The 21,102-nt window shown below is 44.7% G+C and overlaps 1 protein-coding gene across 2 annotated transcripts in view; it reads left to right on the top strand.

Moving 5' to 3' along the window:
- The window catches only part of LOC126183894 (ras-related protein Rab-3), an 833,674-nt gene that overhangs the window by 584,033 nt on the left and 228,539 nt on the right, over nucleotides 1–21,102 (top strand). For both annotated transcript variants that reach the window (XM_049926216.1, XM_049926217.1), the window contains exon 2: nucleotides 11,749–11,973. In XM_049926216.1, coding sequence (XP_049782173.1) covers nucleotides 11,749–11,973 — 225 coding nt within the window. The remainder of the gene's footprint in view (nucleotides 1–11,748; nucleotides 11,974–21,102) is intronic.

Here is a 21,102-nt window from a genome sequence, read left to right as displayed (position 1 = left end):
CTCGAAGAACTCGTCGTCGATGGGACGTTACATCATACTCACTTTTTTTGATTCCTTACGGATGGCCAGAGGCAGACAAGGATGTTGCTTCAACAGTGTGACACGGATGTTGTTTCAACAGTGTCTGAACGATGATGATGAAGATGATGATGGTGATGGTGATGCAGTGGTAGGAGAGAGTCAAAGATAGATCCCAAAATGTCATCAACACATGGTGAAAACCTACGGCAACTCCAGTGTCACTGATGAGACGAAGAGGTGTCCAGAAAAATGGTTCAAATGGCTCTGAGCACTATGGGACTTAACACCTGCGGTCATCAGTCCCCTAGAACTTAGAACTACTTAAACCTAACTAACCTAAGGACATCACACACATCCATGCCGAAGGCAGGATTCGAACCTGCGACCGTAGCAGCAGCGTGGTTCCGGACTGAAGCGCCTAGAACCGCTCGGCCACAGCGGCCGGCGGTGTCCAGACAGCACAGCAACAGGTGGATATGGGCGTCTTTGACTAGCTGCTCGCCGGCCGCTCAGTTAGACAAGTACCAAAACATGGACAACCCGTTACCTGCTATTATACAGTGTTTTTCAAGAATCCGACTTAACAAGACTATATCTTCTACATAACTGAAGATAGACAGTTGGTCTTCATTTTAATCCACGCATCGAAATTGTCGATTGGCCTTCGCGTCAATTATAAGACGGCGGTTGTGCAGCTAACTCGCTCGTTCACTACGTCTCGAGATGGCGATACACGGCCTCTGTTGAAACAGCTGCCATTAACTTACAACTGTGCAGCGTCATTTTCACCTCGAGTGCAGAAACGTTTATGTTACATACCATGTACACTGAAGCGCCAAAGAAACTGCTATAGGGCCCGCAGCTCGTGGTCTCACGGTAGCATTCTCGCTTCCCGAGCACGGGGTCCCAAGTTCGATTCCCGGCGGGGTGAGGGATTTTCTCTGCCTCGTGATGACTGGGTGTTGTGTGTTGTGTGTTGTCCTTAGGTTAGTTAGGTTTAAGTAGTTCTAAGTTCTAGGGGACTGATGACCATAGCTGTTAAGTCCCATAGTGCGCAGAGCCATTTGAACCATTTTTTTGAACTGGTATAGACATGAGTATTCAAATACAGAGATATGTAAAAAGTCAGAATAAGGCGCTGCTGTCGGCAACGCCTATATAAGACAAGTCTCTGGCGCGGTTGTTAGATCGGTTATTGCTGCTAAACTGGCAGGTTATCCAGATTTACGTTACTCTGAACGTGGTGTTATAGTCGGCGCACGAGCGATGGGACGCACCATCTCCTAGGTGAAGTGGGGATTTTCCTGTACGACCATTTCGCGACTGTGCCGTGAATATCAGGAATCCGGTAAAACATCAAATCTTCGACATTGCTGCAGCCGTAAAAAGATCCTGCAAGAACGGGGCCAACGACCACTGAAAATAATCGTTCAACGTGACAGAAGAGCAATCCTTTCGAAAATTGCTGCAGATTTCAGTGCTTGACCATCAACAAGTATTGAAACGTCCCCTTAGACAAATTATACATGACTATGCTTAAACTGACACGCAATATTTTTGGCGCAACTTAATCTGACTTTCAAAAATCCCTACAAAAGAATGGCCCTGACTAACATTAACCTATACGTTTCACAAATCACTTACCTCACAAAAATCTTCGTTACTCGAACTACTGCAATACAGCGAGCGCCACTAGTGCCAGCTAAATAAAAGATTCAAACTACTAAAGGCACTAACTACTGATAGGCATAGTTAGCAAAAGAGATATTTTGATAGAGAACAAACAATGTATTTACCTTAATAGTGTTCAAAAGTCATAATATATATAGCAGTTCATGACATCCAGTCTTACAAATTTCAAAACTCCGCCATTTCTCTCCCCACATCCACGACTGCTGGCGGCTCACCTCCAACTGCGCAACGCTACGCGCTGTTCACATCCAGCTGCCGCTGCCAAACACTACAATGGCAGACAACAATGCAAACTAGCCACAGACTGCACACAGCACAGCCAGTGATTTTCATACAGAGCACTACGTGGCGTTACCAATAAGAAAACCTAAACAGCCTACTTACAGTATCAGCGTGCGAACCATTCAATGAAACGTCATCGATATGGGCTTTCGGAGCCGAAGGCCTACTCGTGTATCCTTGATGACTGCACGACACAAAGCTTTACGCCTCCCTTGGCCCGTCGACACCGACATTCGACTGTTGATGACTGGAAAGAAATTGCCTGGTCGGACGAGTCTCGTTTCAAATTGTATCGAGCGGATGGACGTGTACGGGTATGGAGACAACCTCATGAACCCATAGACCCTGCATGTCAGCAGGGGACTGTTCAAGCTGGTGGAGACTCTGTAATGGTGTGGGGCGTGTGCAGTTGGAGTGATATGGGACCCCTGATATGTCTACACACGACTTTGACAGGTGACGCGTACGTAAGCATCCTGTCTGGTCACCTGCATCCATCCGTGTCCGTTAGTCAATTCGAGCAGGACAATGCGACACCCGACTCGTCCAGAATTGCTACAGAGTGGCTCCAGGAACACTCTCATGAGTTTAAACACTTCCACTGCCCACCAAACTCCCCAGGCATGAACATTATTGAGCATATCTGGGATGCCTTGCAACGTGCTGCTCAGTAGAGATTTCCACCCTTCGCATTCTTACGGGTCTATCCCTGCAGGATTCATGGTGTCATTTCCCTCCAGCACTTCTTCAGACATTAGTCGAGTCCATGGCACGTCGTGTTGCGGCACTTCTGCGTGCTCGCGGGGCCCGTACACGATATTACGCAAGTGTGCCAGTTTCTTTGTCGCTTCAGTGTAATGTGCATGACCTCTCCGGAAACGTAGGACAAAGATAACTTAGCTGCACTTCATCTCTCAAGTACATTGTGTTCGCATATTTAGCTGATGACCTAACTTTCAGTTCTCTGGAATTCTCGAGAATAAATACTGTGTTCAGCGTTCGCCTGCTTGGCCGGGTTCGATTTCCGGCCGGGGTTGAATACTTTCTTCGCTCGTGGACTAGGTGTTGTGTTGTTCTCATCATTATTTCATTCTCATCACCGGCACGCAAGTCGCCCAGTGGGGCGTCGAATGAAATAAGCCTTCCACTTGGCAGCCTAACTTCCCCGAATGGGGCTTCCCGGCCAGCGATGCTATACGCTCATTTCCATTTTTGTATTCAGTAGATTGTACAAGCCCCTGATAGGTGCAAAGGAGTTGTTTTCAAAACATATGTGTCTGTAGAAAGTGTTCGAAATAAAAGTATGAATTGTGTGAAAAAGATGACAATAAGAGCTACTTACCAAAGAGGCGGTAAATTTTATTTAGCCGAATTGTGGGCACACCTTGCTAATGTGAGCTCTCGACACTGGCTGATGTAAAACGGTCACCCTGTGGGATTGAGAGAGAAGCCCTCTGGCTGTTATCTCACGAAATAAGCATCAAACGAAAAAACTGCAAAGAACGAAACTCGTCTAGCTTGAAGTGGGAAACCAGATGGCGCAATAGTTGGCCCGCTAGATGGCATTGCCATAGGTCAAACGGATATGAACTGCGTATTTTTAAATAGGAACCCCCATTTTTTATTGCATATTCGTGTAGTACGTAAAGAAATATGAATGTTTTAGTTGGACCACATTTTGCCGGCCGCAGTGGCCGTGCGGTTAAAGGCGCTGCAGTCTGGAACCGCAAGACCGCTACGGTCGCAGGTTCGAATCCTGCCTCGGGCATGGATGTTTGTGATGTCCTTAGGTTAGTTAGGTTTAACTAGTTCTAAGTTCTAGGGGACTAATGACCTCAGCAGTTGAGTCCCATAGTGCTCAGAGCCATTTGAACCAAGCCATTTGACCAGTTTTTTCGCTTTGTGATAGATAGTGCTGTAATAGTCACAAACGTAGAACTACGTGGTATCACGTAACATTCCTCCAGTGCGGACGGTTTTGCTCCGTGATACATTACCCGTTTTAAAATGGACCGTTTACCAATTTCGGAAAAGGTCGATATCGTGTTGATGTGTGGCTATTGTGACCAAAATGCCCAACGGGCGTTTGCTATGTATGCTGCTCGGTATCCTGCATGACAGAATGGCGATGTACTTCCAACATGATGGATGTTCGGAACATAGCTCGCGTGCGGTTGAAGCGGCATTGAATAGCATATTTAATGACAGGTGGATTCGTCGTCGAAGCACCATACTATGGCCCGCACGTTCACCGGATCCGACGTCCCCGGATTTCATTCTGTGGGGAAAGTTGAAGGATATTTGCTATCGTGATCCACCGACAACGCCTGACAACATGCGTCAGCGCACTGTCAATGCACGTGCGAACACTATGGAAGGCGAACTACTCACTGTTGAGAGGAATGTCGTTACACCTATTGCCAAATGCATAGAGGTTGACGGACATCATTTTGAGCTTTTAATGCATTAATGTGGTATTTACAGGTAATCACGCTGTAAAAGCATGCGTTCTCAGAAATGATAAGTTCACAAAGGTACATGTATCACATTGGAACACCCGAAATAAAATGTTCAAACGTACCTACGTTCTGTATTTTAATTTTAAAAACCTACCTGTTAACAATTGTTCGTCTAAAATTGTGAGCCATATGTCTGTGATTATTAAAGCTCCATCTATCACAAAGCGAAAAAGGTGGTCCAACTAAAACATTCATATTTCTTTACGTACTACACGAATATGTAATAAAAATGGGGTTTTCTATTTAAAAAAACGCAGTTCATATCCGTTTGACCTATGGCAGGGCCATCTAGCGGACCAACCATAGCGCCATCTGGTTTTCCCCTTCAAGCTAGACAAGTTTCGTTCTTTGTAGTTTTTTCGTTTGACGCTTATTTCGTGAGATATTTGGCACGGTCACGATCAATGGACCACCCTGTATGCTCCGCAAAAGTACCTGAACGAGTTAATTAATTGTTTAAACAATGTATTGTTGGGAGATATAATTCGTTAATTAATGCGCACGAATGTACCAGCAGTAAACTAATTTCTGGGTTGCAGCACGCACAAGCGTACACACACACACACACACGCCAACCTCATGAGCATATGGCTGCAGCTGGCACTCAGCGTTATCTGGGACACGCACTGGGGGGTGGTAAAGAACACGTCACAGCGCGTCTCTTGGTGGCTGTAGCGAACAGGTTGTAAAAATTTTTCACATAAACTATATATGATTAAAAAGTATCCAGATACTAATAGAAACACGTTTTCATCTTGTGTGTAACGTGACGCGTCGCACGGCTTTTGGTCCGAAAAATTGCCGAGTTATACATCGTTCAACATTATTACACCCGTAGAACAACGAGCTATTTAGTGACTTTATGTTGGATCTGTCTGTTAGGTACATCGCTACATCCCAAATTAGTGTAATCTGATATTTGTATAATTAACAGGAAACATTGAAATAGCAGGGCAAATGTCCCAGCTTCCTAATTCACACTACAATCCGTAAGATAGCTGTGTGCAGTTTTGAAACTGCAGGATATGCATTAAGCGTTAATACCCTATCTGCATATCTGCAATCAGACTTGTGTGCTGATAAAGCTAAGAAAATATCATCCAGCTGACAGCTCCCAGTCTCACGCACCTTGACTTCCTCGCCAAACAGGCATACAGATAATTTACGTGTGCAACTGGATTGGAATAGATTAGATTCGGTTTTCTTTCCATAGACCCAACATTGAGATGATGCTCGTGGGTGTGGAACATGTCAGAAGGTATAACACAAAAGTATGGAACATCGGAGTATCCCCTGATCATTTGTCCGGAGATTGTCAAGATATGCGAATACAATAGAGCAAACTGAAACTGCTAATATTTATAGAATTCATTCATTGTCCGAATGAGGAATATTTTAGGCAAAAGTAAGGGATTTTATGTGTTTATGTAGATTGTTCCTATTCCTAGTTTTGATACTATGTGTTGAGCTATTGGATGGAAATAGAGACATATTATTTGCAACAAATTTCATTAAGGCCTTAATTTATTGAGAATCAGTGACTAGAATACCCAGTTCCTTAAACAGGTTTCTACATGGTGGTTTTGCATTTACACCACAAATGAGTCTTATTACACGCTTTTGCATGCTGAAACTTCTGCTCGGTTTGACGAGTTACCCCAGAATACGATCCCACATGACATAAGAGAATGAAAGTAAGTCAAGTATGCATTTTTTAAATATTTGTATCTCCTACAACTGACATCATTAGCACTGCAAATACAGACATGCTTAAGCACTTCAGCAGTTGTATGATATGCCTTTCTCAACTGAATTTATTATCGACTTATATTCCCAGAAATTTAACACTGTTACGCTCTTCTGTCTCCATGTCTTCAGAAGTTTTACACACGCTGGAAGGAAATCTCTTACAGTTTCTGAACTGCATATAGTGGGTATTTACAAACTTCAGAGACAGTGAATTAGTTTTCAACCGTTTAATACTGTCAGTGAAAATTTGATTAGCAGCCATTTCTAAATCTGTGCATGTATTGCTATTTATTTTATGTTTGTATCATCTGCAGACAAGACAGACTTAGCATCTGGCAGTGTAACAGACGAGAGACTTTAATATACAAAAGAAAATTCAACAGACACAAGATCGAACCTTGAGGAACACATCATGTAATTAATACCCAGTCAGATGCGTACTCCACAGGTATTTTGCAACGACACCGTTTGTTTCCTGTTAGTTAGGTAAGACTCGAAACATTTTGCAGAACTGCTAGTGACATCATAATATTCTAATTTACTTACGGGAATGCTGCGATTCACACAGTTAAAGGCCTTTGGCAGGTCGCAGTAGATGCCAGTAGCTGCTATTTTGTTAATTAAGTACATTCTCACGGTACGTGTAAATAGCCTTCTTTATATTTAAACCCTTAAGCAGCCCGAAATGCGACTTCGACAATAAATTATTCGCAGTCAGATGCTTAAGAAGATGTTTGAACACGAAGACTTCAAACAGCCTCCGTTTCTTGTGCTCGGAGGTCACGAACAAGTTCTACACGCAGTTGCCGCAGCTGCCGGCAGGCCTACTCCTTCTCTGCAACAAGGGTGGCAGCAAATGCAACCTTTTCTGCCGCCGTGACGGTTTTGGGATGCCCAGTTGCTTCGCCAGCTACGTCCCGCATTGCAGCGCGTACGTCGTCCGTCGGCTGCTACTGCGTCTGCTTGGGAACAGGCAGTTTTTCCCGCCCTCCCGCTTACGGTCGGTCTCCCCCACAGTCGATGGGAGATCCTGGCTACCCGCTGGTGGGGAAATTCGCCACCAGTTCCTCTGTCTGCTTGTTCGTCCTCGACTTTGTCGGTCGACGTCGTCGTCGTCTTTTCCGCCGGTGAGTTCTTGTGGTGGAAGACGCCATCACGCCGGGCAGATTTGACAGTTTGTGAAATGGGAGCAAGTGCAGGGAGCTGTCATTTGTGGTCTTAGTGAAGTTATTGGATCATGTATAAGCATTATTGCCATTTATGGCTATTACACATGTGTTCACTTGTGGAAATGCATGTCAACGTTTACAACGAAGGCTACGGTTTGAAAATGGACAATGTAGTCCAAACTAGTCACCACAAATATAATTTTTTGGAATTAAACTGTGAGAAAGATGAGGGAAAACCACACTTATTTACATTGCTTACATTACTGCACTGAAGAATTGCGGAAGTCAGTTTTTACTAACGCTCAAATTATTTGATGTGATTGATAATATACACATGAATCGATTCTCCTAAGAAATTAGTGAATGGAGTAGGCGTTGGCTACTAATAAATACTTCAGGCTCCACTTAAACTAAACTTTTAGTAAAACCTTTTATGGTTGCCGGCAAGTTATTGAAAATATGTGTGCCTGAATAATGTACACCTTTTTGGACCAAAGCTGGTGACTTTAAATCTTTATGGTGATGCTTGGCTGCAACTGCCTAGGAATTATCGTACACAACTTTTGTACAGTGATCAGCCAGAACGTTGTGACCACCTACCAAATAGCCAGTGTAGTGTGTCACGTTTGGCACGGATAACAGCGGTGACGCATCGTGGCTTGGAAGCTGTGGGGCCTCGGTAGGTCGCTGGAGGGAGTTGGCGGCACATCTGCACTTAAAAGTCACTTAATTTACGTAAATTACGGGTTGGGGGGGGGGGGGGCGATGAACTCTGACGCCACGTTCAAACACATCCCAGATGTGTTCGATATGGTTCAGATATGGTGACTTGGGGGGCCATCATGCCAATTGGAAATCGCACTGTGTTACTCAAACCACTCCATCACACTCCTGGCCTTGTGACATGACGCATTATCTTGTTGGAAAATGCTACTGCTATTGGGAAACATGATTGTCATGAAGGGGTGTACGTAGTATGCAACCAGTGTGCGATACTCCTTGGCCGTAGTGGTGCCTTGCACAAGCTCCACTGGACCCCCGAATTACCACGCAAACGTTCTCCAGGGCATAAAGGAGCCGCAGCCAACTTGTCTCCGTCCCGTAGTACAGGTGTCAAGGAGCTGGAAGATGACGGATTGGCGTCCTCCTATTGGCATGGTGAAGACGGTAACCAGATTCATCAGAACATGCAACGCGCTGCCACTACGCCAAAGTGCAGTGCCGATGGTCATGTGTCCATTTCAGTCCTAGTTGCCTATATTGTGGTTGGCACAGCCACAAGTCGTCGGCTGCGATGCCATCTTTAGGAGTGTGTACTCAGTGCACTGTCTTCAGTCACATTTGTACTCTGCCCAGCACTGAAGTCTGATACTTGTTCCGCCAAATTTCGCCGCCTGGACTGTTTTTCCTGTCTGCCCAGCGTACCACGTCCGACATCTGTCATGAGGGGTGGCCGCCGAACGCCACGACGTCCTCGAACACCTGCCAAGTCGTACACTTTACGACCTTCCCCGTTCTAGACACGGACAGCAAACTCACTGATACTACATGCATCGTGCTTGCATCTCACTAGCAGTCATTCCTCTCCAAGTGACGCTGCTATCTCCTGGCCGAGCTTAAATCAATAGTGAGTCGGTGGTCATAATGTTCTGCCCCATCGGTGTATATACTACTGGCCGTTCAAATTGCTACACCGAGAAGAAATGCAGATGATAAACGGGTATTCATTGGACAAATATATTATACTAGAACTGACATGAGATTACATTTTCACGCAATTTAGGTGCATAGATCCTGAGAAATCAGTACCCAGAACAACCACCTCTGGCCGTAATAACGGCCTCGATACGCCTGGGCATTGAGTCAAACAGAGCTTGGATGGCGCGTACAGGTACAGCTGCCCATGCAGCTTAAACACGATACCACAGTTCATCAAGAGTAGTGACTGGCATATTGAGACGATCCAGTTGCTCGGCCACCATTGACCAGACGTTTTCAGTTGATGAGAGATCTGGAGAACGTGCTGACCACGGGCTTTCTGTATCCAGAAAGGCCCGTACAGGACCTGGAACATGCGGTCGTGCATTATCCTGCTGAAATGTAGGGTTTCGCAGGGATCGAATGAAGGGTAGAGCCATGGGTCGTTACTCATCTGAAATGTAACGTCCACTGTTCGAAATGCCGTCAATGCGAACAAGAGGTGACCGAGACGTGTAAACAACGGCACCCCATACCATCACGCCGGGTGATACGACAGTATGGCGATCACGAATACACGCTTCCAATGTGCGCTCACCGCGATGTCGCCAAACACGGATACGACCATCATGATGCTGTAAACAGAAACTGGATTCATCCGTAAAAATTAGATGCCTGTCATCTTGACTGCTAGTTTAACGAGGCCGTTGGGATCCAGAACGGCGTTCCGTATTACCCTCCTGAACCCATCGATTCCATATTCTGCTAACAGTCATTGGATCTCGACCAACGCGAGCAGAAATGTCGCGATAAGATAAACCGCAATCGCGATTGGCTACAATCCGATCAAAGTCGAAAACGTGATGGTACGCATTTCTCCTCCTTACACGAGGCATCACAACAACATTTCACCAGGCAACGCTGGTCAACTGCTGTTTGTGTATGAGAAATCGGTTGGAAACTTTCCTCATGTCAGCACGATGTAGGTGTCGCCACCGGCGCCAACCTTGTGTGAATGCTCTGAAAAGCTAATCATTTGCATATCACAGCATCTTCTTCCTGTCGGTTAAATTTCGCCTCTGTAGCACGTCATCTTCCTGGTGTAGCAATTTTACTGGCCAGTATTGTATATATGCGCATATTTTAAACGTAAACGGAAATATGTTTGAGATTTTATGACTCATTCCACATCCATAAGCACAAATTCACTTAGGATGTGTGTAAGGAACATTAGGATACCTCTTGCTAGGGCTCCGTACCTCTGTCACTAACAACGGAACCCCTGGCAGCATCGCCGTGTTGTCCGTCGGTCTGCCTGCCCGTGCGTCTGACTTGCTAAGACCCCTGTTTCTCAGGAAGGGCTAGACATACCAAGTTCAAATTTATGTTAAATACTAAGGGCTACGGTCCCTTGGCGATGTAAAAAAAATAGTGAACATCGAAGTCACTGCAATAAAAAGATACGGCCACTTAAGTCACATATTTAAAAACTCGCAAAATTATTCATCATAAATGATAGGGTACTTCCCCTGCACATAGAATCATGAAATTCGGCAAGAAGCAATGATTCAGAGTACAAGTAAAGGAAAAATTCCGAACATTGTTGATTTGTAATTCTATTGCACGAAAAAAACATATTTTTGTACAACGTATTTTTGTAAAACCTATCCTACTGTGAATTTCTCCATCTGTTAAGACTCATTTTCTCTGGTATTGCAATAACAAACGCGAAATTACAAAAAAATTTAAACTTAAAACTTAAAATGGCGACATTCTCAAAAATTTTGGAATTTACGGGACCGATATCTTTCTGCCGTATGTCAAAAAACTGCCGGAACTCATTTTATCTCGGGCGTATATGTGATATCAGCGCAGTAACAACGGTGGCTGTTTGAACTGTCAACTGTAAACAACATACTTGCATTCGACCAGTGAGTTGTGAGCAGGCAGTGTTAAGTAGTGGACGTGAGGCCGTAGTGTGTCAACGTTGATGTGTCACACGTCGCTGTAAATCAAGTGTTCAAAACGTACTCCAAAATGTCTTGAAGAAGAGAAAAGTGTGTGCAAAGTTTGTCCTGCACACCTACAATCCCGAACAAAATGACACCTAGATGTCTGCCGCACCTTTATTCACATGCAAAACGTGGACAGTTCCTTTCAGGAGAAAATCTTCACGGACGACGTCACTAACTTACCACAAAGCAACAAAGTACATAAATCAACGCTCTTACGACATAACCGACAGTCGGACCACTGCGAAGCGCGAGTTGAACAACATTCCGAGGAATAACTTTTCAGATAGTTTCACACGGTTATACAAACGTTGTACGGATTGTACTCATCTGAGGGTAGATTATGTAGAGCACCTAATGCATCATGTTAACTCTTCTTTATTTTTTATTAATCCATTCTCGAACCTTTTAGGACTGTATGTTATGTATTCTTGTTTCATAACACGTTATACACCTCCTTACTGTGGATTTATCTAACTTAATAATTTTGTACAGATTTTGTAACACAGCTGGAAGAAATTATTTAAAAAATTACCATTAGAGCGAGAAAGGTGCATCAGCTCTGTGAGGTAAGTCTAAAGATGTGGTGTCGGTTTGTGTGTGCAGATGGCTGGCGGGCAAGACCCTAAGTGGCAGAAAGATGCCGCCGACCAGAACTTCGACTACATGTTCAAGCTGCTCATCATCGGCAACAGTAGCGTGGGCAAGACGTCCTTCCTGTTTCGGTATGCCGATGACTCGTTCACATCGGCCTTCGTCTCGACGGTCGGCATCGACTTCAAAGTGAAGACGGTGTTCCGCCACGACAAGCGTGTCAAGCTGCAGATATGGGTGAGTACACGACGAACATTTCTTCCAGTGCTTTTGCTCTGCTTTACGTACACTACTGGTCATTAAAATTGCTGCACCACGAAGAAATGCAGGTGATAAACGGGTATTCATTGGACATATATATTATACTAGTACTAACATGTGATTAGATTTTCACGCACTTTGGGTGCATAGATCCTGAGAAATCAGTACCCAGAACAACCACCTCTGGCCGTAATAACGGCCTTGATACGCCTCGGCATTGAGTCAAACAGAGCTTAGATGGCGTGTACAGGTACAGCTGCCCACGCAGCTTCAACACGATACCACAGTTCATCAAGAGTAGTGACAGGCTTATTGTGACGAGCTAGTTGCTAGGCCACCATTGACCAGACGTTTTAAATTGGTGAGAGATCTGGAGAATGTGCTGGCCACGGCAGCAGTCGAACATTCTCTGTATCCAGAAAGACCCGTACAGGACCTGCAACATGCGGTCGTGCATTATCCTGCTGAAATGTAGGGTTTCGCAGGGATCGAATGAAGGGCAGAGCCACGGGTCACAACACATCTGAAATGTAAGGTCCACTGTTAAAAGTCCCGTCAATGCAAACAAGAGGTGACCGAGACGTGTAAACAACGGCACCCCATACCTTCATGCCAGGTGATACACCAGTATGGCGATGACGAATACACGCTTCCAATGTGCGTTCACCGCGATGTCGCCAAACACGGATGCGACCATCGTGACGCTGTAAACAGAACCTGGATTCATTCGAAAAAATGACGTTTTGCCATTCGTGCACCCAGGTTCGTCACTGAGTACACCAACGCAGGCGCTCCTGTCTGTGATGCAGCGTCAAGGGTAACCGCAGCCATGGTCTCCGAGCTGATAGTCCATGCCGCTGCAAACGTCGTCGAACTGTTCGTGCAGATGGTTGTTGTCTTGCAAACGTCCACATTTGTTGACTCAGGGATCGAGACGTGGCTGCACGATCCGTTGCAGCCATGTGGATAAGATGCTTATCATCTCGACTGCTAGTGATACGAGGCCATTGGGATCCAGCAGGGCGTCCCGTATTACCCTCCTGAACCCACCGATTCCATATTCTGCTAACAGTCGTTGGATCTCGACCAACGCGAGCAGCAATGTCGCGATACGATAAACCGCAATCGCGATGGGCTACAGTCCGACCTTCATCAAAGTCGTAAACGTGATGGTACGCATTTCTCCTCTTTACACGAGGCATCACAACAACGTTTCACCAGGCAACGCCTGTCAACTGCTGTTTGTGTATGAGTAATCGGTTGGAAACTTCCCTCACGTCAGCACGTTGTATGTGTCGCCACCTGCGCCAACCCTGTGTGAATGCTCTGAAAAGCTAATCATTTTCATATCACAGCATCTTCTTCGTGTCGGTTAAATTTCGCGTCTGTAGTCGTCATCGTCGTGGTGTAGCAATATTAATGGCCAGTAGTGTAGTTTGCAACGCTCAGTATCGCGTAGTCAGTGCGCAAATAGTCATAAGTAACAAATAAGAAACCAGAGAAGAGACGATATATTTTTAGAGCAGAAATTTAAACCATTTCCTATTATTGCGAGATTATTCGTAGTTTCATTGGGTCATTTAAGGCTACTGTAACGTTTTCGCTACCATTCCTTTTCTCTGAGTGAAAGACATTGATGTGTGGTTATTTTAATTAAGTTATCGTCAAAAGTAACAATGTGAAAAAATATATCACTCTGTTTTCCAACGCAGGGAGGGGTGGGACAAATGGTATTTTGACATGGAAACAGTATGACCCAGTGATAGCGAAATGAACGATCATCATGTATTTCCACTTATGATATACATGATGATTCCCCGATGCTGTTACAGACTTTCAGATATGATGGGGAAGAGTAAATGTATCAATTTCAGGTAAGTGATGTAGTTCTCAAACGACTTAATCGAAAGGTATGAACGAAAATCTATTCATGTTCGGCCATAGCCTCACGCAGCGCTCGAACTATGGGCCCTAACATCCGAACACTGACCGTGACGCACAGAATTCCCGCTGAATGCTCCCCAATACTCTCAGATAATTTCCCCTGTTGAAGAACTAGTAACAGCGCACGCAATTTGTTGTCATAGTGACCGAAAATTCTAAGTTTACGTTCCAGTAATAATGAATTCCATTTACGCACGCAAGTTTCGCAAGCTGCTACAGTTACAACAGTTGTTCAGACGCCTACAGCGTCACTGCACCCATCGAATCAACGCACAAAGCTCAGTCGTGCCCGTTCTAAAATCCCCGATGTCTTTTGAACAGTATCGCAGGCAGCGAGAATTCTTGCCAGGAGATACTCTTCAGACTCGACAGGGGTCTTGCGCACAATTATAACCTCACATTCGGTCGTTTTCGGACCAGAGTCTCTTGCCTCAAACTGATACGTTTACTTTTATCTATCCACGAAAATTTGTATCTTCATCACGGGATCACACTGTATATTTTCAGAAAAGCACTTGGATCGTATCAATGATCATATATGAAATTTCGGCCGATTACTTGAAATAGCAAGGTATTTATCATTACATACAAATTCGAGTGTCTTATGTGATAACCACATCGATCTTCCTGCGTGTGATGTGATGCGAAACGGTTTTTGCGCAAATCAGTTTGACAGATGGTACATGGCAACAACACGCAGCTGATTCTCATTGGTTCGCTGATAATCTGTCGTGGGGCATATACGTCCAAATGACAGCGAAAGTATTAAATACCACCACCGCAGCTTCGATAACTTTTTATTTCCTTCTTGAAACGAGGTTTAAGGTGGTTGTTTTGTTTCATAGCCGAAGGTAAATCTTAGCGTGGAAGGTAATGAAACTTCCTGATAGATTAACACTTGTGTGCCTGACGAGGACTCAAATGAAGAACTTTGCATTTCGCAAGTGCTTTTCTTACTGATTGAGCTATCCAAGTACGACGTCATCCCCCTTCACGGATTTACGTCTGCCAGTACATATCTCAACCTAGCAACAATCCCATAGGCTAAGGCTAAACTGTTTCGCCATGATATCCTTTCTTCGAACAATAATAGTCTCACTAGACAAAGTCGAGAAACGCCCTGATAGCCAATCGCGGTAACGCACCGCATCTTGGATACGGGGAGGCGAGCCTCATGTGATGCGCTGGTGATCCAGCCAGCCTGTATCTAGTTGTTGGGCGGTTTTTCAACTTCCACTAAGTAAATACCGGGTTGATGCGGAAGTTCCGCCTCTGGTAGACGCTACGCAAACATAGGAAACGTTCTCACACTTGCACATGAGATTTATTCTAGGCGCAGACAAATGAGGTACAGAATTCCGTCATGGAGGGTGAATAATACACTGATGGCCACAAATCCCATGATCATCGTCATCGTTATCATGGACACGTGCTGGAAGAAGAGAAGGCTATGAGGGCGAGTCGTGAGTCCTGGTGGATACAGAGTAGGTAAGAGTACCGTCTGTGGAAGGCTGGGTTCCGGGTTCTAGTCCCTGTCGTCCGCAGCTCGTGGTCGTGCGGTAGCGTTCTTGCTTCCCGCGCCCGGGTTCCCGGGTTCGATTCCCGGCGGGGTCAGGGATTTTCTCTGCCTCGTGATGACTGGGTGTTGTGTGTTGTCCTTAGGTTAGTTAGGTTTAAGTAGTTCTAAGTTCTAGGGGACTGATGACCATAGATGTTAAGTCCCATAGTGCTCAGAGCCATTTTTTTCTAGTCCCTGTCAGACACACAGTTTTAACCTACTAGCAAATTTAAAAACAGGATACATACCGCTGCAAAGTAAATGATTCGTTCTGGAAGACAATCGGGTGAATGCGAGTTGGCGAATCCAGCGAATCTGATGCCATGACAAGAATCTCAGATATGGTTATGAACAGTAGAAAGTAACGGAATCATAGACAGATACTGCATACAGACTGTTTTAAGAAAAACTGTCACATATTGTTCAAAACTGGAAGAAAAGTTCCAATAATTATGTTTACGCAAATTAATACCTGTACAGTTATGGACCGTTGAAGATCTACATTTTACGGCCTGTATTTTATTTATAGATGCGGTAGGATTCACAACAGAATGCATAGTAAACTACCACAATACGCACATATCGACAGATACAAATTCTCTAGTAATCGAGGAGCTGAGGCATCAGAACCGATTCAGTATCAGTGTACGACAGCGAATTGTCGGTGACAGAAACATGGAGCCATACACTTTACCGGACAAATTAACAGGTGCTGTGTGTCACTGATTTTTTGCACGATGGCTCACCAGCGGTGATGGAGAACGTTACCCCTCCAGAAAGACAGCGGCTGTGGTTTTCACACCATTCAGCGCCATATACTTTTCTACGGATCGTTTGACAGTACCTCAGTCTAACGTTTCGTAGGCGTTTGGTCGAGATGGTATGGCCTTCGCGTTCATTGAACCTGAATCCGTTGGATTTCCAGCTGTAGGGACATTTATTTATAGGAACTGGTGTACGCCCAACCCATCGACAACGTGCAGAGGAGTGTGTATCAGTGCATGTGACGCAGTCCGAATGGACCCGGTGTATTTGAAAGAGTGCGTGGCTCACTGCGAAGAATGGCTGAAGGATGTGTCAGGATGCATAGTAACCACATGCAGCATTGTCAATAGTGTCTACTTCCACGTAACAGACAGATGGTACACATAATAATGATATATACAATTTGCAGGCACAAATAGGGACACACACACACACACACACACACACACACACACACACACTCACGTGCTGAAAGGTACGCTTATTCATTCTCGAGCGAATAATGAGAGAACGGGAGGGTCCAGATCTCATTTGCAGACAGACTTCCAGTTGAAACTTCCTGGCAGATTAAAACTGTGTGCCAGACCGAGACTCGAACTCGGGAACTTTGCCTTTCGCGGGCAAATGCTCTACTGACCCAAGCACACTCACGCCCCGTCCTCACAGCTTTAATTCCGCCAGTACCTCGTCTCCTACTCTACAGCGCACACTCCGCTGTAGAGTGAAAATTTCATTCTAGAAACATCCCTCAGGCTGTGGTTAAGCCATGTCTCCGAAATATCCTTTCTTCCAGGAGTGCTAGTTATGCAAGGTTCGCAGGAGAGGTACTGGCGGAATTAAAGCTGTGAGGACGGGGCGTGAGTCGTGCTTGGGTAGCTCAGTCGGTAGAGCACTTGCCCGCGAAAGGCAAAGTTCCCGAGTTCGAGTCTCGGTTCGGCACACAGTTTTAATCTGCCAGGAAGTTTCATATCAGCGCACAGTCCGCTGTAGAATGAAAATTTCATTCTAGAAACATCCCCCAGGCTGTGGCTAAGCCATGTCTCCGCAATATCCTTTCTTCCAAGAGTGCTAGTTCTGCAAGGTACGCAGAGAGCTTCTGTGAAGTTTGGAAGGTAGGAGACGAGGTACTAGCGGAATTAAAGCTGTGAGGACGGGGCGTGAGTCGTGCTTGGGTAGCTCAGTCGGTAGAGCACTTGCCCGCGAAAGTCAAAGGTCCCGAGTTCGAGTCTCGGTCCGGCACACAGTTTTAATCTGCCAGGAAATTTCATACCAGCGCACACTCCGGTGTAGAGTGAAAATTTCATTCTAGACTTCCAGTTGCACTGCAATGTGCACCTCATGGCCGAATGACCGAAAGATTACTTCCTGCGCAATATGAGGAGATACATCATCACCAAGCAGACACCTCTTGTAGTTTTCGATTAGTATGGCCTGTGAGGCGGCATGGTGCACTCCCTTAGTCTGTTTCTTGGTGGCGCCTCCATCTATATGGTATGCATACATTTTGTATCTGACCGCTACAAACTCCATAATATGCAAGCCATTAGCCTTGTCTTTCATCGGGAGGATAAACTTTTTGTTCCGTGGTGTTATACCGTAAGGATTATCGGCCACAACTCCAGACGTGTTAAATTCCTTAGTATTGTAATCTAATTGCTTCATATGGATCACAGCTTTTCACCTAGTTTATGAAACAATCTGCATCAATATAAACTAACTTGACATTAGCAAAGTTTGGTTTAGCAAACCCGTAGTGGAACGGGCGCACGTGAAGTTCGAATACCGTACGTTAAGAACACACATACCGATATAAACAGGCTTCGTGAACTCCTCTGAAACCTTGCCATCTGCTCAGAGACTAGATCTGATGAAGTAATCTCGTGCACTATAACGCCCATCCCCACGGTAAACTAAATGAATTTCGCGGTGGGTTCTAACATTCTCCATGGTTTTGTCGAAAATTAAATTATTCATTAATTTATAAAAATCTTTTTCAAAATCACACGTCACGAAAGACCGCTGCTAGGTATTGAGATCAACATACTCCTTTAACCAGGGTCGCTGGTCGAAGAAGATGCTGCAGGTGATTCTAATACGTTTCATCCCCAACTTGTGACGTCCCTGAAGCTTCCTGTGGAGTAGAATTATTTTAGGGCGACAAACATTTGATCATGGTTTTAAAGGAGGTGACCAACGTCTGACCGTGGTTTTAAGGGAGGTTTGAGGGAGATTTAGTCACAATACATTTTAACTGCACAACTATGGAGATATAAATGGAGATATAAATATAAAAAGTAGCCGTACTTTACTTACGAAGCGGGAACATCCACGTGTTGCCAGTACTGACCGAGAAAAAATTATATGTTTCCACTCTCCCGACCAACCTGGACGTATATGCTATGCCATTATTTATCTACTTCTCACATTCCCTTGAGCCAAACTGTCTTCCTTCCTTCCGCAGAAGCACGAGCGAATATATTTCAAGATCTGTCAATCATGGTTTTTGAACTATTTGTAAACTTCGTGAGATTAACATATATAACAGCCCTCACTGATTAAATATACTAGAGCCGGAAGTATTAAAAAAATTCTACAATACGGTAGATCGCAAGAAATAAGGGAGAGTTGGTCTCCCTAGCTTATTCCCCACTGTTGGCATCAGGTTGGGGATGGAACCATTTTGCAGAAATAGGCGCTCCGGACACAATGACAAGTCGCTGAGTAGGTCAAGCAAATCGGTGAGACATTCCAGATCTACCTCCAGAACATACCCCTACCGGCATCAGCAGTCACACAATGGATCACACCAAAGATATTATCTTTAGATAGCCATCAGAACCCACCAAACAGTAGAGTTTGTTGCACGGTATGGCAGTAACGACAGTAGAGACTGTTTCCATGCAAATAAACGTTGTAACTCAAATCGACAGATGTCTGTATTTCCCCTCATTCATTCGCGGGTTATTGATATTGGCGTACCTTTGGATGCACTGGCAAAGTCCCCTGGGAATCCCGAGTTCGCAAAATAAGCAGCATATCAACACTGGTCAACAGTTTGATGTTGATACGAGTCTTTTTTAACATTACGTCTCACAAAAGCCTGGTACGGCCTAATAGAAGGAAAGTTCCAGAGTTTATTTGCCCAGGTATACACTCTGGAATTTCTCATAGACATCTGCAGGCAGGCGCACATCTCTCTCCACGTACAATTCTCTCCCTTAATTAGAGATATTGAGCTCCTGCCTAACATTCACCGCTTGCCTGTACTCCACATTCATTATGGCAGTGCCTGTGTGTTTGCTGGTGGATGTGGTTATATCAGGCAATGAGGTTTCGTGGAGTCTCTCCTTCAAATTCAGGTATTCAGACGGAAAGACCCCTTTCTTCGTCACAAGCTGAAACATTGTATATGCAGTTCTGGTGATATGCATATCCTCCCAATGTATTGTCTCAGCAAGTTTCTGAAGAGGTACGTGTATGAATCGTAGCAAATCCGAGGAGCAGAATAATATTCCCGACGTGATTTGCTCGGAAAATGAAATGTATTTTTCTACATCGGCAGGTATGACACCGACCTTGCGACGTTACCTAATAGTTACTCGTAGTGAAGATTCTCTTTCACACAGCATCCCTTACGAGCAAACCAGCTGCGTCGTTACCGCCGGCCGGAGTGGCCGAGCGGTTCTAGGCGCTACAGTCTGGAACCGCGCGACCGCTACGGTAGCAGGTTCGAATCCTGCCTCGGATTAGTTAGGTTTAAGTGGTTCTAAGTTCTAGGGGATTGATGACCTCAGAAGTTAAGTCCCATACAGCTCAGAGCCATTTGAACAATTTTTTTGCGTTGTTACCTGTGGTTACTCGTACTTTAGGTACGTGGGCTTAGGTTAGTTAGGTTTAAGTGGTTCTAAGTCCTAGGGGATTGATGACCTCACAAGTTAAGTCCCATACAGCTCAGAGCCATTTGAACCATTTTTTGCGTTGTTACCTGTGGTTACTCGTACTTTAGGTACGTGGGCTATGCACGGCTCTGTTTAAAAAGAATAGTTCGATGTAGTCAAGGTCGAGCGCGTATGTCTGCTTCCATGCTAATTTGCTGTGATCCTGCAGTCACATAGTTTATGAACTGGCTAGAATTGCTAGTTAATAAAATACACAAAAGTACAAAATAAGAGTTAAATGAATAATTTAATAACAACATAACAGTGAATTATGTTGAATGATGTTTATTCAAGAAAGGACGTTTCAAATAAAGGAGAAGTGGTCTTACGATATTCAGTTAAAATACAGCCAGAAAATGCCCTTATCAAATACAATAAAGTTACGTTGAGAGCGTTACGAGAATGGTAGCAAAATCCCCAAACTAAGTCCATTGCCTGGTCACAATATAGGAAATGTTCTCAAGTTCAGAACAGTTCAGGGTTCAACATAATGATTTACGGATTAATACATGTGAGATGACGAGTAGAAACTCATTCACTGTCTGTTCTCAGTCCCGTTATACAAATGGAAAAAGTTAGAGCCCTAATGTGGAGCACATTCAGGCCTCTCGAAATACAAATTGCCTTCGAAAGTTGAGTACTGTAGCGGCCCATCACCGCCCAGAGTCTATCACTGACATGACTGAATATCAAACGTTATCACTGGCAGGTCTGCCTTCTTCCGGAATGAACATCCAAGTGTCCAGAATCGCTCCCTTGAGCTCTTCATTTGAAAAGTCCCAGTCTCCACTTGACCCCCATAATGTTCTGTTACTGTTTGCTTTTCGATTGGCTGTAAGCCGACCGCACCAAAATACATCGTTATTAAACTCTGCAGACATGATTTGACTCAACATGATC

This window comes from Schistocerca cancellata, chromosome 4, assembly GCF_023864275.1.
Source record: "Schistocerca cancellata isolate TAMUIC-IGC-003103 chromosome 4, iqSchCanc2.1, whole genome shotgun sequence".
Classification (NCBI taxonomy): Eukaryota; Metazoa; Arthropoda; class Insecta; order Orthoptera; family Acrididae; genus Schistocerca; species Schistocerca cancellata.
This window is presented reverse-complemented; position numbering and strand designations above follow the sequence as displayed.